The sequence below is a fragment of the Rousettus aegyptiacus genome, unplaced genomic scaffold (assembly GCF_014176215.1).
Source record: "Rousettus aegyptiacus isolate mRouAeg1 unplaced genomic scaffold, mRouAeg1.p scaffold_m13_p_11, whole genome shotgun sequence".
Classification (NCBI taxonomy): Eukaryota; Metazoa; Chordata; class Mammalia; order Chiroptera; family Pteropodidae; genus Rousettus; species Rousettus aegyptiacus.
The window spans coordinates 91,098,147-91,114,485 of NW_023416286.1; the positions used below are offsets into that span (position 1 = coordinate 91,098,147).

A 16,339-nucleotide genomic window follows, 5' to 3' on the forward strand; every position below is an offset into this window, starting at 1 on the left:
TCCCTGTTCGTTGAGGCTTGCTCTCTTGCTGTTCTTCAGAATCATGATTTTAATCATCCTCTTTTCTTGCCCTTTCACCATAATCGTGAGGATGTACAAGGGTGAGTCTGCTGAAAGAGTGAGCAAGGCTGGCGGAGGGGAGTGAATTTGTCACACATGAGGTCATTCGAGACATGCTTTCCCCAAGCCAACCACCACCAAAAACATGATCCTGGCCAGCAGCCGGCTGACCTAGAAAACGTTCAAGTAAATTCAGCCAAGATCAGGAGAAACTCCCAACTTAAATCACACGTCTGCAGACCTAGGAGCTAAGTCAGGGGTGGTTATTTGGAGCCATTCAGTTTTGGGTGGCCCGTTATGCAGCGTTACGTGCGGCAATAGAAAACTCGTGCAGATGTTGGAGTGGAAATGGATGCACACAGAAGCGGAATGTCGACGTGCTGGTCCACACTCGCCCTTTTCTTCCACATGCAAAATACACACCTCCTCCTCCCAAGCCCCCTAAAGATCTCGTCTAACCTCATCATCAAGCTCAATGAGAGTAATGTAGTATTGTGAAACAGAAACACAAGGTAGATTTTATCCCTTCGAGTCTCCCAGCAAAACGTCCCATCGTTATTGAAGATAGAGGACCAGGAAGAAGTTATCTAGTGCGTTTTCTGTCCCAAGAGTGGGGTGTTGTTCTGTTTCCTCTGAAATACTTTACATTTGAGAAAACACGCCAGGTTTGTCTTTGCCAAGACTCTCTTCCAAGAGGCCTGGTTTGAGTTAGAAACTTTACGGGTTGTTCATTGATTTCTTGAGTTCCTAAAATCTTCCCAGGGAGGCCATGGGGATCTGGAGTTCTTTAGAAGTCTGAGTTCTAGTTCCACGTGGTCCACCAGGCTCTTGGGACTGGTGAGAGATTTCCTGTTATGTTGGGTTAAAAACGTTTGTTATTCTGGGGAGACATCAAGGAGCTGATTGCACTTGATATGTTAGTGCCAATATCTGAGGCCATGAGACTGAAAACTTTTGCTAGACGAGTTCTATAATTTTAGGCGATCTAGCAAGACCCGGTTAGTGGATAAGATTAAAGAAAGACTCTATGAGATAGTTATTACTATTATCCTTATTTCAGAGATTAAGTATCAAAGAAATTAAATCATGTGCCTGTGACCACTTGTGATGATTCCAGAACAGGGCCCTTCAGCGCATCACTATATGGTCTCTGCTGCCAGGCCCTCCAGCCCTTCCTGGACCAAGTCCAGAAGCCTCATTTACCGGCCCCTCAGAGTAAGCAGTGATCCAAAATACATGACTCTAGGTCGGCAGGGTCCGTCCTCTGCTGCCCACAGTTTGATTCCTTCCTGGACCCGGCACCATAAAGCCTTTTCTTTGGCATGCCCTGAACCAAAGCTCCCTTTTATGGGCTCGAGGAACAGACACTGAGGTGTCAAGTCACACTCAGTTACTGCTCGGCCTTAGGGAAGTGACAACTATCCTCGATAAGAATGCACAGCATTTCCTATCTGAAACTTGATTTACTGGGATTGTAAGTCATAAAAGTGATGCATGATACATTGATTTAACAATCAGTATCTGTGTAATAAATGACCCAAAATTGTTTTCGCATATTATCTCCACCTGAAGATGGTGTTTGACTTCCTGGCCCATGCTTTACGTCCTCTCAAAATTACTTGAGAAACAAACCTTCACTTGTGCAGAAACACATTCAAACGCAAAGATTTATTTATTGATGAGGGCCTCAAATTGAATAATTTTTAGCTCTTTCTTCTGAAAAGAAGAATGTTTCCCGAAAAGAGATTGGTACCAGATGTAGAGGATTACAAAGCACTTGCTCAGATATGAAAAGCAGATGAAATAAAATATTCTTGCTTCTGATTCAATACTTTTCCTATCTACACATAGCTCATCTTAAGTGAACTTGACAGTGTTGTGGGCCGATATTAAGATAGACTACTTTGGTAAACAAGAAAAAGGGTTTTACTCCCTGCGACAGCAAATGAGCGTTATAATAGAAATTTCCTTGTGCAGGGGAAGATATTACAATTTTCAACACACAATAAATATATTTACTAGACCAAAAAAAATGCATTTCATTACACGCAATGTACTTTCTATTGTACATTAGAAAATGTACTTTTTTGCTTTGTATGGAAAAGTACCATTTTTCTACTGGAAAATGTCTGCGATTTATTTTTATGAGTCTGTTTTTCCCATGAAGTAAGGACATTCCATTACATGGCTCTGTATCAATAAACGTACATTCTAGAAGAGGTGGCATGGCAGTGCACACACCTGAGTTTTATTATTCGGGTGTCTGTACCGCTCTGAGAGCAGGCAAATAGAGTGAAAATTTTGGACCAGAACAGTCAATTTTATTAACACAACCAGTCCGTAATTAACTAGATTTACTGGAGTCCTTTACTTTGATACTCCCAGCAACTATAATGAATGTGTACGTTTTCTAAAATAACACTGTTGTGTGCTCCAGCTACAACTATAATTTTTCCCGACGATGTCTCTGCTGGATTAAAAAAAAACATAATTAGTACTTCATTTAATCCTTGCATCCTGTATACTTAGGTGACCATCATTCAAAATGGCAGTCGCCCAGAGTCATACAGTTTCTTCACAGTTGAATGTATTTGACGCTGATTACTGTTTACTGGAAATATACCAAGTAAGTAAAAAGGGAGCTAAAACAAAGAATCCCGGGTGGACGTTTTGTCCGGGCCAAGGGCCACTGTAACAGTGACCGCCCCTGGCCTCATGAGATTTGCGAACGTCTTCGCAGGTTAGAGAGTGACGATTATTTTGCTTACGTCAGTCTTACACGTGAAATACTGAATGGACCATTTGTGGGAATGATGCCTTTTTTTTTTTTATTTACCTGGTTTACTTTTATATTTAGAAAAATGAACACTGACCGTCTATCTATAAGGACGGGGACAGGATGATAGCGTGGGAGGGGCTCACCTACTTTACTTGCTTGGGACGATGTATCCAAAATACTGTTTCAAGGAAGCCGATGCCTTCGGGCTGCTGTACGCATGCTGTTTGTTATTCAAGCATCGCAGGGACCCTACAATGTCCCTGAGTCATGAGTCTGGACTCGTGCCCACTGCGGGCAGGGAAGCTACCTCGGTCACAAGGCCAGTAAATGGTGCGGCTGGGACGCAACCCCCACAGAGACTGGACACTTTCTTACACAGTATGAGAAATGTCCAAATGTTTGAAGTCCAGAAATTAAAAAAGAATAAAAAGAACTCACTTGAAAGCAGAAGAGGAACTCTGGAGGCGGTGGGACCCAGAGACACAGTATTTCCGTGATTTAATGTATAAACACATTCATTCTAGCTTGTTTAACTCGGAAATGTTCACGTCTGGTGTGTTACACGTAAAAGTTCAGCTTATTCAGATACTGATGGCAGACCGATGGACCTGAGGACCTCTTACCCTTGATGTGAACTGAGCCACGCTATAGGATTTTAGGAATCTAACACCTCTTTATTTTCTCAGCTTATGAGAGGCTATAAGTATTATGATAACATAGTTTTTATGTTGAGGGGATAAAACATCTTTTATTGAACCCAGCTAATGAATACAATAACCATTTTTTAAAAAGAGATGAAAAAAACCCCACCTTACCATAAAAAATCCCAACCCCCAAGAAAAAACAACACAGCACGTCACATCTCGTCCCATGGCTATCTGTTTAAACAATCTCGTTTTTTACACAGTTACTACCAACTTCTTCTACTTGTCATTTCACTTTTATCATCCTTCGTGAAAATGAGAGGTTGATCTGGATAGAAACAAGTTTTTCTACCCTTTCAAATGTTGCTTTCCGACGTGATGTTTGTAAAAGTATTTTAAGTGTTTTCAAACACAGACCACTTGCTGCAATAAGTAAAGGACACCTAGGCCAGCCAGAAGAGTCCGCAGTGACTAGAGTGCCATTCAGATTTGAAAAACATGGATGAACCTTGAAGACGTGCTAAGTGAAATAAGCGAGACACAGAAGGATAAACACTCTGATTCCACTTACACGAGAGAGAGAGAATCGGCAAATTTAAAGACACGCAGAGTGGAATACAGGTTACACAGGGGCTGGACGGAGGGGCGTGGGGTTGAGGACGGTGATGGAAAAGCTTTTGATTGGGGGCGATTTGTTACATAACGATGCCAATGTCTTTCACGTCACCGGATTATACAATTGTGAATGGTTTTTAAGTGGGTAAGAATTCTGCCAAGATCTTACAGCTGAGGGGCAGAAAGTTCTGGCCTCTATTACTACTGGACTTAATACCTGAATATGTTCCAATTCGATGAATTCAGAAGGTTCCTGTGTGGGCTTTTCTTTAGTTTATTTGGTTCACTCAGTCAATAAATATTTATTCGAAAGTCATGGTATGTCCTATCAGACTCTGAGGGTCTAGGTGGATGAGAAAGGGAGATCTCCCGCTTCTAGGATGGGGAGAGATAAGCCAGTCACAAACGATCCAAAAACGGTCTAAGGACTGCAGTAGAACTATAACGAATAGTAATGGGGATGAAGGGGAGGAGGCTCCCACAGGGATCAAGGCTTCATTAGACGAGCTGATAACTAATGTGGGTTTGAAGTTTGAGAAGGAATTGGCTTGCTCATTGTATTTCAATAATATGCAGTGCATTATCTCTCACATTTCTGCCTTCGAATCTTGAATCTAAAATATCGTGCAGCCTTTCCAAATTTGTTTTTTCCTTGTGTAAAGCAAACTTGTCCCTGGAGTCAGAAAAACATCTCGGTTCATTCTCTGTGCTACTTTCTACATATTTATAAGCAAAACCACTTTGAGAAATAATTCAAAGTCAATGAGGCGTCCTCGGATCCCTGGAAGAGTATTTATTAGGGGGATGAGGCAGAGACAGCTGGGCGGTAAGTACTTCAAGACACTGTGAGTTGGCCGAGCAGAGGCAGGAAAATGACCAGGGAGGTGGACGAAAGCTTCGTGGATGGGGAAGGAGGTGGTTTCTGCATTTTCCTCTTCAGGCTGTGGAGAACTGTGATAACTAGACATACGTTCATTTCGTTTGAATAGAAATATAGGAGCAAAAGCAGAAAGGCAAACAATATTAGCCCTCTTTAAGGAAGCAATGAAAAAAGCGAGCCAGAGAGGCCCGTTGGGGCCAGGTTACAGGGGCTCCAAACCTTTAATGTTCTCCTTCTTCTCGAAATCCGAGAACCATGATTTGTAACCGGGTAGATTTAGGAGTCTTCACATTGCTCCCCGTGTACAAGGGATGGCGGAGGAGAAAGGAGAGTAAAAGCAGCAATCCGAAGGCACTAGGCTCATGGCAGGGGTGGAAACAGGTTGAACTGAAAGCATGGCAGTGAAAAGAAGAACATGTTTTGGAGTGAGTCAGCCCTGCATTCGAATTCTGTGTTCGAAATTTATTACCTGTGCCATTTATTAACTTAGAACTTCTGAACCTCATTTTCCCTGTGTGACAAATGAGGTCAACAGTGGTACCTTTGAAAAGGCTTACCCCGTGGACTAGAGAGATGGGGTGACAGACACCTGTAGACTCCAGATGGCCCTCAAAGACACCAGGGTCAGCTTCTTCCCCAGGTGACCTCTAAAGTCCCATTAGAATGTGAATGTCTGTGAAACAGTCCAATTTTTTTTTTCCCTGCAAAAATGAGTTATTCACATAATTGAAGTTAAATATATCTAATTCATATATTTCTGGATAACATATTAATTTCAAGTAGAAATAAAAGTATCACAGCTAAAATAGACTGTCTCGGTGCAGACACTTATCTGTGGGAATGACTCAAATACTTTGGGGAGCTGTATTAACCGTTTCATTCACCTCAGTTGTCAGGGTTCAGAACCGCATGTTTAGAAAACAGTGTCTTCTTGTTGGATCTAGTATAAGGTCCCCCCAATTCCTTTTCCGACTCAGAGCTCCGCGCTGGGGTTTTACCCTGTGCAGTGTATCCTTCTGCTGACGTGACCACCGACAATACTTGAAAGTATGAATGCAAATTTGAAAACATCTCCCATGCTTTCGATGAGAAGTAGAGAAATAGTCTAGATTAGGGTAACTTGTGGCCCTCCTAGACTTTATTTTTTTTAGGCGAGGCAGCCCTTGGTTGACCTCGCAGATTGCAAGGACCTTGTCAGCTTGCAATTCCTTATTTTTTATGCCTACGGCACCAGGTCTTCCTAGGTGGTCTCCCATGCGAGTACTAACCAGGCCCGACCCTGCTTAGCGTCCGAGATCAGACGGGATCGGGCGTGTTCAGGGCAGCGTGGCCGTGGACCCCGCTAGGCTTTATGTCTGTAACGTGCCACTTTTGGAATTTTTCTCTTCTCATTATTTCGCCAGCGAGCCTCTTCGGTTTTCTCTTTGACGTTAACAGTGCTTGTAAATGAGGTCGTTTCCTTTTTGGCTGTTGTGTCCTTACTCGTGTCTCCCGACGTGGAGACACACGTGTCAGGATGACGGTGTTAACAGATGGGAGTGGAAAGGCCTCTAGTGTTTCAACACGTCATGTGACTCTGCCATCAGGTCCTTGTCACATCTTTCCTGTCACCTGGCTCACATCGTATGGCAACTTTTGGGAAAATGTCTTTTTCCCATTGAGCTCTGAGCTCATTCAGGCAAGGCTCCTTCTTTTCTTTTTTTTTTTTTTTTTAATTCATCTCCATATACATGGCATTAGCACTGAGCCTGAATATGTGTAGATATTTATGGGAGGTATGAATAAGTATCTTAATTTCTCAGGGCTCAATAAAAAAATACTGAAGACAATAATATCCAGTAAGAAATAACGACCACCTTTTTTAGAATTTCAGAGAACATTCACTGTTCAGCTATATTCCTAAAAATATGTTGCATTTAAAACTGATCGATATCGTGAATACTAGTTTTTACTTTTGTGATTCTCAGGTAAGAAGGCGATCCAATTTAAAGCTCTATCCTATTTGTACTTGAAAGAAAGAGGAGGAGCCAAATTGTTTAAATTATTGGTCCAGTATAAATTCTTTAATCCCTTTGCTAATTCGTATGTTTTCCACCAAATGTACAAATAAATAAATCCAAGAATTAATAAAATTAACTAATGGCTACTTTGTGCCTGCCCATGGTAACACAAAACAAGGGCGCACTGTATGTTGATTACATTTGGATGCCATGTCTTGGTATTTTTGAACAGTATCTACTCTAATGTTGCATGATCTTTTCTTAGTTTTTCCCAATTCATGATTTGTATATATTCCTTTTTGAAATCATGTTTTGCCTTTTAATGTGACTCGTGCATTTAATCATTTAAAATAATGAGATATGACATGGGACAGAATAACGTGAAGATTTCATAAGGAGGAATTAAACTGTAACAAAGAATAATTTGCAAAACCAATATGGTAGAAGTCATATTTATTGAAAAAAATTAATATCTTTGCTATAAAATTTGTAACAGGAATATTTACTGAATGCTTGTTTTGATGCATAAACCTGAATATTACATACCAAGTACAAGACAGTAGCTCTAGTTTTTCCTTTATTTACATTTTATGAAAATTGTTATGCAGTTCATGTTAAAAGAACTTATGATGGAGGATTGTTACATTAGAAAAATAATATTCTTGATAAAGCATTCTCAAGGAGTCCAATCACATTTCCTGCCTCTTCAATAAGGCAAAAGTCCCTGGAACGGCGTATAACTTAATTTACAAAATACAATAACTGTTCAGACACATATTCAAGTTTTCTTTTGGTATGATTCTTCCTCACTGCAAAATTACATTTTTTTTTCTTTTTTCTTTTGTCTAAAACAGAAAGATAGACTCTTAGGAAAAAGTCATTGAATGATTTCAGCTATACGTTACATATACAACTCCGTAGCCTAGCAACGGCCGGGGTTACACCGTCATTGAGTTTAAATATTTTGCTCGGTGAGCTGTTCTCGAATGCAGCGTTTAAGGGTTCGCCATCATCATGACTGTGGAATCATTGTTTGGTTTTCATAGGAAACGGGTCCGTCACAGTATGGAGCTTTGCTTGTTGTGGAGAACTGGTACACAATTACATTTCCACACACGAGAGAACGCCACGATGTCGCTCCAGACAGGCCCCGCCGAGGTCCCTGGGCCCCCGCGCGCCTCCCGCGCTCACGCCGCACAGCCCAGGCCTGGCGGGCAGTTCCACCTGCAGAGGACGTTTTATTTTTTTTTTCTCGCTCCCCGCGGTCAGGCAGTTTTAATTCCTTCGAAGGCACACAGCTTCCACCTCTTCTCCAGCGTCGCGCCCACGCCCGTGAATTCCTGCTTGAACATGCGCGGCAGCCTCATCAGGAGTGTTTCGATCTCGTTGGCAGATATCTGTTGGAAAGGAAGACAGGCCCGTTTTAGGGAAGGGACTCGCCGTAAAGGAGGCGCGGGGCTGGCTGAGGACGCGCTTTCCCAGTGACACAAACGGCCTGTAGCTTCTGACCTGGCCGTCCGGGCATGCGGTCCTGCTCATCCTGCGAGCAGCCGTCGGGCGGGCCCGGGGGCAACGGCAGGGCGGTCCGGGCTCGCCCTCGACACGGACGGCCACCTTCCCGGCAGTGTCGTGCCCCGACGGCCCCCGCCTGACACGAACGGGGGCAGGGATGGGTTTTCGGGGGCTCGGAGTTCATCCGTCGCCCTCGGCCTGTCCTGCAAAGGCAGCACTTGCGTGTGACTCGAGAGGGCGAGGACCACACGGGTGGACTTCATGCCGCCCTCACGTCCTTCTCTCCCTTTAACTCTCACAGGGACCGGAAGGCAGTGAAGTTAGAACAGACGCGAAAAGCGGAGCCTACGGCAACACGCGTCTCGGCCTCCGGCCGTCGAACCCCGGCGCGCTTTCCCATGCCCTCTTTTCCCGCTACTGGTTTTTTATTACGTACATTTGTCCACTGACAATTCATTTGATCTAAAATAAGGAACGAATTAACCGCCATCCTGCTCTGACACAGCCGTCGCCCTTGTTTCTCTGCGTTTGCTTCTTGACGCCTGTGCGCCAGGATCTCATTCGGCAGGGGGTGTGTGGGGGCGACACTTCTGTGTGAGTCATGTACCTGCTGTCGTCATGAGCTAAATGACCTCTGCCTGACCTCTACCGAGATAGTAAGTGTCTCTAAGCCTCCGCAAGTGGGAGACACGGCATTTCGTAAGGATGCGTGCAGACCACGGGCCCAGCGCAGATTAGCGCACACAGAAATGCTCAGTGAGTCCAACCTCTCATTATTTCCCATGGCAGAATCAGCATGGAGATACCATTTTAGGGCCTACACTTCCCATTCGGCAATACTAACATTAATTTTGAGAGAGCAAACAGACCAAGAAGTCAAATCAACTGTTGGCATAATACTCACAGGGAAAAGATTTCACATGATATCTTCGATATTCCTGGGCCTGCAATACGAAACTTTGCATGGAGGCATTCCCAGACGTATTCTAAAATTTTCATGTGAATTACTTTGAAATCTGAATGCGTTTTCCCATAAAACCACGTTGAGCAGAGCATTAGGTTCCCAGATCCACCCACTGGAGCCTACCCGGGTCATGAAAAGGTTCGTCCTGCTTGTGACAAGCGTCTTTTCTTCCAGGGAGCACTGTGCAAGGCGTCTTCGGCAGCATCTTCATTTCCCTCTCACAGTGAGCTGTGCGGGGCCGAGACTGTGATCTGTCTCCGCCTCATGGCAGAGAAACCTGAGCGAGCTACACAAGTGCTTTATCAAAGGTGAAATTCAGGGCACAACTGCTGCCTGGGGGTGGGGACCTCTCGCCCCACAACTGTCCTGAGCTGCAGGTGAAAAGCCAGCAGCGCCAGGTAGCAGGTCTCTTAAATATCCAGCACCTGAGTGCCTGATCAGAAAGCAGCTTCTCCAGCCCTTGTCGAGAGAGACTCTGGAGAGAGCCAATCTGGGGCGGAGCGCAGATCAACTGTTAACAATCGCCCCAGGTAATTCTTACGTTCAGGAGCATTTGGTTTAAGAATGGGGGCTGAAATGGGGCTCTGGCGTGGATTTTAATCTGGGTAAATCCTCCAGCGAGCCGCGTGATTTAGCAGCTGTGATCCTCAGTTTCTTCACGGGTAGACTAGAAATAAACAATATCCCTCTCAGTGTTACCGAGAGAATTGCACGTAAAACGCAGTGCAGGGCCTGGGACGAGCACACTCTCTCTCTATGCACCTATCGACGCTGATAGATAAGACACAATGACATCGAACCTTTCGTGGTCAGGGAGGTCACACTCTGCGCTCAAAAGCCAAGGGAAACAAGTACAGAGAAGTATGTGGTCAAGCCCGGTTTTCAGCTGGTGCAGAACACAGTCTTCCTTAAGCTTCCTGAGGCCAGGTCATCCTCTGAGCAAGCTCCCTTGTCTCTTTTGGAGGAGGACAATACCAGTCGTCCACCACAGGCTCCCTTGCCAGCCAGGGGGTCTACGCGACACCCCTGGGGTGAGCGGCCCTTCTCAGGTCCTTCTCAGATTGAGCAGAGGCTACAGAGATGCTGACGGATGGCGCTGACAGCCAGCCCATCGTGGGTTTGTTTCCAGCGTCACCCTCACCTCCTCCCTGCCACTTGGAAACACTGGGAAGAAGCCTTGTGCTATTCATTACGATGAAAAAGCTGAATTCTCGAGGGTAAAATGAAGATCTGAGCTGAAGATAACGTCGATGCAGGCGGCCGGCTGGGGTCTGGTCAGGCCATGCCGCCCGGTAGCCTCGCGGCTGGCTGTAAAAAGTGCACCGGCCCTCAGTCACCCACACCTTTCCCTCGCCAGACTCTTCTGAACACACTTTAATTCTCGCCATGCTCTCACGAGAGAGGGGATCATTTGCAAACGAGGAAACTGAGGCCCAGGAGGGCTACGCACCTAGTGCGGGGTAACCCAGGCAGTAAGTGTGGGGTTGGGGGTGCAGATCTGGGCTCCCTGCTTTGTTCTTAACCACCGATGCCCACCCCACGGTGGGGACTGTGTGGGGAGAACCGGAAATAATCCCCTCGGTCACGGCCTCTGCTCCTGCTCAGAGATGTGGGGGACGGGGGACGGGTCGTGGACAGGAGGCAGGACCTCTGCGAGGAACGCTTTAGAGGGATGCGACATCAACAGCAAAAAATGAAGACTCTCAGCTCAACCAGCTGGGACACAGTCACATGCTAATGAACCCCCACCAGCAAGGGGGCAAGTAGCTCTTGGGGAATCTGGTTTTCCATGGTGTCTTTTAACCTGAGCCTAACTTCAACCTTCAAAGAAGCAGAAGGCACCCTGAGAGAGGCAGCTCTGGCCTCCTGCGTCCTCACTGCGGGCCAGGCGCAGAGTGCTTCCTGTGCATCATCCCATCAGGAAGTTTTCTCCTGTGCAAGAAGAGGGAATGGGAAAGAAACCTGCGAACGCCCTGCGGACTTGGATCTGAGCGCCGGCCCCGCCCGACGCATTGAGATGTTCATTCTGCATATTCCTGGGCAAAGCACAGCATCGGCACACGGACACCTTGCCGTCAACGCTCGCAGGGAGAAATACAGGATGTGGGAGAGAGGATGGACATGGGAGGGGTGAGAAAAAGAGATAAACGAATGAGGAATAAAAAAGAGAGAAGAAAGGAACCAGAAGAACAGGGAGAAGGAAAAGAAATGGAAAGGAGAAAGATGAGTAGAAGGAAAGAATGAGAAGGAGAAAAGGAAGGATCTAGATGGAAGATGGGAGAAGGGAGGAAGGGAAGAGGGAAGGAGGGGGAGAAGGAGGAGAAAGGCAGCCATGAGAGCCATCGGACCCCAGAGGGAAGCCACGGGCACAAGCGCCCGTTAGTAACCCCGACTCGTCTAGTTCTCTTTTTCTAACCTATTTCACTAAATATCCGCCCGCTCAATTAGCGCTTCATTCGTCCACGTCTGATTCTCAAGTTAGTTCACAGATATTCTACCGAGTCCTTGCTCCAGGCTCTCAGAGACCGGGGTTCCTAGATCTCCCTGTCCCTGGCCGCCCCCCGTTCTTCCTAGCCCCTGGGGCAGGGCTGGCGCTGCGAGAGGCCGCGGACCACCCGAGCGGTCACTGGGTCCCTGGCAACCTCGCCAAGTCCTCTTGCTGTGGGTGAGCAACTGTCGTTTTATTCTTTACGTAGCCCAATGTAGGTACTGTTACCGCCAACACGTCACACGCCGCGCTGTCCAGAGGTGGTGTGGTATCTAAAAACACATTCATCGTGGCCTTCCTAGGCAACGGAAAACTCATTTGCTCATTAATACACCGTGACAGGTGGCTATTTAGGAGAACTCCAGGATACACGCACTAGTAAAGATTACTCAGGTGCGCAATCTTACAAGCACTGCGGGGAACAGGTCCTCCACCTGACTGCCTAGCCATAGCCAGGGAAGGAAAATTCTCCGATTAGGGCCGGCCTGAAGCTCCTTGGTGCTGACGAGACATTTCGTTTTTGTTTCCAGAGGTCTGCTTTTAGCTCAGAAATGCACATGGTTTGTCCCTCGGGTGGGGGATGTGCGCCCGCCTGTCACTCAGCCCAGGGCGCGGTTTTTGACTCGGCGAAGCTTCAGGAAGGCGCGTTCCCCCACCGCCCCGTCTTCCTCGACTGAATCTTTCTGACTGGGTCTCGGGTTATTCCCTGAGTGAATGAGACCGAGCGGCGTGGATTAGGCTGAGAAGAGGGAAGCACGCAAAGGTCATTACCAGGAGCGGGAACGATGTTTAACTGGAAAATGGCCAATTACTGGGCTACACCATTTCCGGGAGCCGTGTGCCGCTTCCATGCCCAGGAGAATTTAAATTAGTTCCTGTCCCTCCTTCCATTTCTAATCACTCTTACACCCGTGTGGCCTTTGGGGAAATCCTTAATGAAAACAGCCCCACTGCCAGCCGGCCGGCCGAGCCTGCTCCCCTTGCCCTGGTCAGCACTGGGAAGCCAGAGTCCAAACGCTGTTCCACAGCGTCTGTGGTGATGGTCGTGCTGTCTGACGTCTAGGAAAGCGTGTTGTTTTAAGGCGCATTTTTTGCGAAGCCATCGACTAGAGTCAGCGGCCCACCCCCCATGTCGCAGAGGCCAGGAGGGACCCAGGGTCTAAACACGACATTAACTCAGCCTTGCAGGGGGCTGCGGGGGGCGGGGGGCCGTGACACTGGTTCTGGTCAAGCGGAGGCAGGTGCTCCGGGCCACTGCACCGGGGAGCCCCGGCATTGACGGCCGGCCAGGCCCCCAGGATGGGAGGGAGCCTTTCGCCCCTGGCACAGGGACAAGGGCCTGGGGGGGGTGCCCGGAGGGTACCTCTCATTATTCCTTTTTCTGCTCAAAGCTCTGAGGATATAGAATTCCAGTATACAGCAATAATTTGCTCTCTGGATTAAAAAGTCAATATCCTTTCGGGCTCACTGAGAAAGAAAGAATATTTAGTCCAACCCCAGCACCCAGGAGTCTGTGAGTCACAGCGCTTTTTCAATATTCCTTTTACCTTGGGCATGAGGGAAAAAATTGACAGTTCTACTGAGCATTTCATTCAGAAGACGGAGGGCTGTCGGGGTGGTGGGGGGGACGGGGGGAGACCCTGCACATTCCTTCAGTGGGAAAAATACTTTCGTCATTTTCTTTCTTCCAAAATAAAAGTGCCAGTGTGAGATGAAATGGAATCCCCCTTGCCCGAATCCCTTCCAGAGAGGCCTGTCCTCTGAATGGCCAGAGACCCCCGACACGTGAATTCTCTCCTCGGGGGCTCTGAGGCGGACAGTGTGCCTCCCACCTGAGCAAACGGACGATGGGCCACTCTGTCCTGAGGGTGCGGACAAGGCAAGGGATGCGCTTCCGGCAGAATGAGTCGTTATTTATCCCCCGCCACGTGACTTCCACATGAATGCGCACACACCTGTGTGACCACACACTTCACACACACACGCTTCACACATGCACAGGTCATCGACCTGCAGTGACGGAGCAGGGCAGACAGGAGCCGGAAACTCTTAGATAAATAACGACTGGGCGCGTTGGCCATGGCAGCCCGCATTAGGACGGCTGCTTCTGAGCGAAGGCTCCCCGCCTAGGATTTCCATAAGGGGCAGGAAAGAAACGCCAACAGCACACGGGAAGATTGCAACGGCAGCAATAATTTCTTGAGTCCTTGTTCTAGGCTAAGCACACGGCTGCAAACAGCATTTCGTTGCATTCTCTAGGCAGGGGCAGCGGCGATGTGAAGGAACAATGGCGGGTAGGGGAGGGCGACGGGGGGAAGGAACCCTTCGAAGGTTTCTTTCAACCAAGTGGCACCTGCACCGCCTCCTCCTCATCTCCCGTGAGTTAAGAGGAGCCGTCGCTATCAGCTCCCTAAGCCCGTGGAGGAGCCTCCGCACCACGACGCCGAGTTTCCAGAATCTTACAGCCTCCTCTTCACTCTCCTTCGGTTCGGCTGTGAGAGGAATCAGAGGGCATGACTCTCCGCGACCGGAAAGCGCTTTTTGTTCCCGACGATTGCGCTCAAAGGGGCAGCATAAGACCTATGAGAAAGGTCGACCCGTCGTGGGATCGAGAATCCGTGAGATCATTTGAACCGAGATAGGAACCCAGCGCCGCCACCGGCTCCATCCTGACCGCGGAAGGTTCGCGGGCGCTTCGGGGCGAGCATTTTAGGGTCGTAGACCTGGGGGCTGTGCGCCGCGCCCCGCGGCACCCACGCGCTCTGCTGGGCCCCGTGGAAACGCCGCGTCTGTCCACTTTCCGTCTCGTTTCCATGTTCTCAGCAGGACGTTGAACGAGCCACGTGGTGACGGCGACGGGCCCGGCCTGCTTGATGCCGTGCCCGCCCCCTTCCCTGCTGCCGCGGGCAGCGCTCGTTACTGCCACCACTTTATTCCGACGGGCTCCCCCTCTCACTGCTCCCCAGAATCAGGCACAGGAGCCCAGCTTTCTGTCCCTCCTTTTTGGCACACGAACACGGCAACGGCCTAGGAGTATGGCTCACTCGCAGATGGGAACAACCGAGCGTCGGAGAAATGAGGGGTGGGTGACATCCTGGTTCTGGGAGTGACTCTTGAAGGGCAAAGCTGACTTTGTAGTCACTTTTGCCATTTAGAGATTAACACTGAGAAATAGCCATTAGCACAGTTTTCTTGAGAGTCGGATCGGATGCTTATGTTATTTGTGGTCATTTTCCCTCTGTTGTGTGGCGTCCTTAATACAGAATTCTGTGAGAAGACGGCCTAAGGATAATGTCCCATTAGCCACCCTGGCCTGATTTCTGCCTTGTTTGGGGAACTTTCAGGCCAACCTGCAATTTTAAACCCCTCATATGCTTTTCTCCCCCAGTAATTTAGTGTCTGCCGAAAGTCACCGTCATTTTGGATAACTGCTTTCCTTTCTACAAGGAAGCTATTACGTCCCCACCGCAGCTCTCAGAGGGTCCCCCTGCAGCCAGCGATCGACATGCTAGATGTCAGCAATGCAAGTCCCCCCGAGAAGACCGCCTTACCTTGGAGTCCAGCTGCTGCATGTATGACCACAGGTATTCTATGTTGGCTCCGAACGGGTGGACGTGGAGAAACGTGGAGATGATGCCTGAATTCGAAAAGACAAACATGGGATATTACTGAGAGGCAAGTAAGAGTCCCACCTATGGGATGACGTCTCATAATGTCATCTAGCCCTAAGTTACAGTCTTGCCATTGGAAGTGCGCTCAACAAGTGCTCGCTGACAGCCCGTGGCGAAGACAGCCGGAGTAACGCGGTCGCCGGCACGTCCGTCTCGTGGGACGACAGGGGGTAGAAAAGCCAGAGTCTGACGCGACACACGGACGAACGGAGGTCTCGCTAAACAAAAACTCCTGGAAGCATTTCAGCTACCAATTTTATGCTTGATTTGCCAATACAAAGTTGTAGTTATTGGAAGGATAAAATTATCTCTTTTTTTCCTCCCCCCTCGGTGGACTTTGCAGTATGAAAATGACTCATACAGCTGTGCCAGGCATCACGCGGCCTTGAACTTCCCTGGTAATTACAGCTGCTAGCTATGGAAAGCGTTTAATCCATATTTCCCCTAAGTGCCACTGAAGGAAGCATAAATCCTTCCCGGGACCTCTGCTCTTTCCCCCGGTTGTGGCTGTGGTTTAAAGGGACCTGCCTTGCTCTCTCCTCTCTGCCGTTAATGTATGAGATCATTTCAAAAGGACCAGGAACGGATGACTGGGCTGGAGTCTGACTGTGAGTCAGAAGGCTTTCTCATCGCGAAAATCAGCTGTCGGCCTTGTACTGACAATGGAGAAGGCGGGTGTCGGCGTCAGGGCTGAAGCGAAAGTGTCGCCTTCCTACCCTCCCGGCT

General features: G+C 48.1%; 1 protein-coding gene and 1 pseudogene across 9 annotated transcripts in view; both read right to left on the bottom strand.

The window, feature by feature from the left end:
* Nucleotides 1-6,197: 6,197 nt before the first annotated feature.
* LOC118609706 lies at nt 6,198-6,316 on the bottom strand (annotated as a pseudogene).
* Nucleotides 6,317-7,414: 1,098 nt separating this feature from the next.
* The window catches only part of ENOX1 (ecto-NOX disulfide-thiol exchanger 1), a 436,596-nt gene continuing 427,671 nt past the window's right edge, over nt 7,415-16,339 (bottom strand). For all 9 annotated transcript variants that reach the window (XM_036228929.1, XM_036228928.1, XM_036228932.1 and 6 more), the window contains 2 exons: nt 15,494-15,579; nt 7,415-8,375 (listed from right to left, as the gene is read on the bottom strand). In XM_036228929.1, the coding sequence (XP_036084822.1) occupies nt 8,244-8,375; nt 15,494-15,579 (218 nt within the window). In that variant the 3' untranslated portion in view covers nt 7,415-8,243. The remainder of the gene's footprint in view (nt 8,376-15,493; nt 15,580-16,339) is intronic.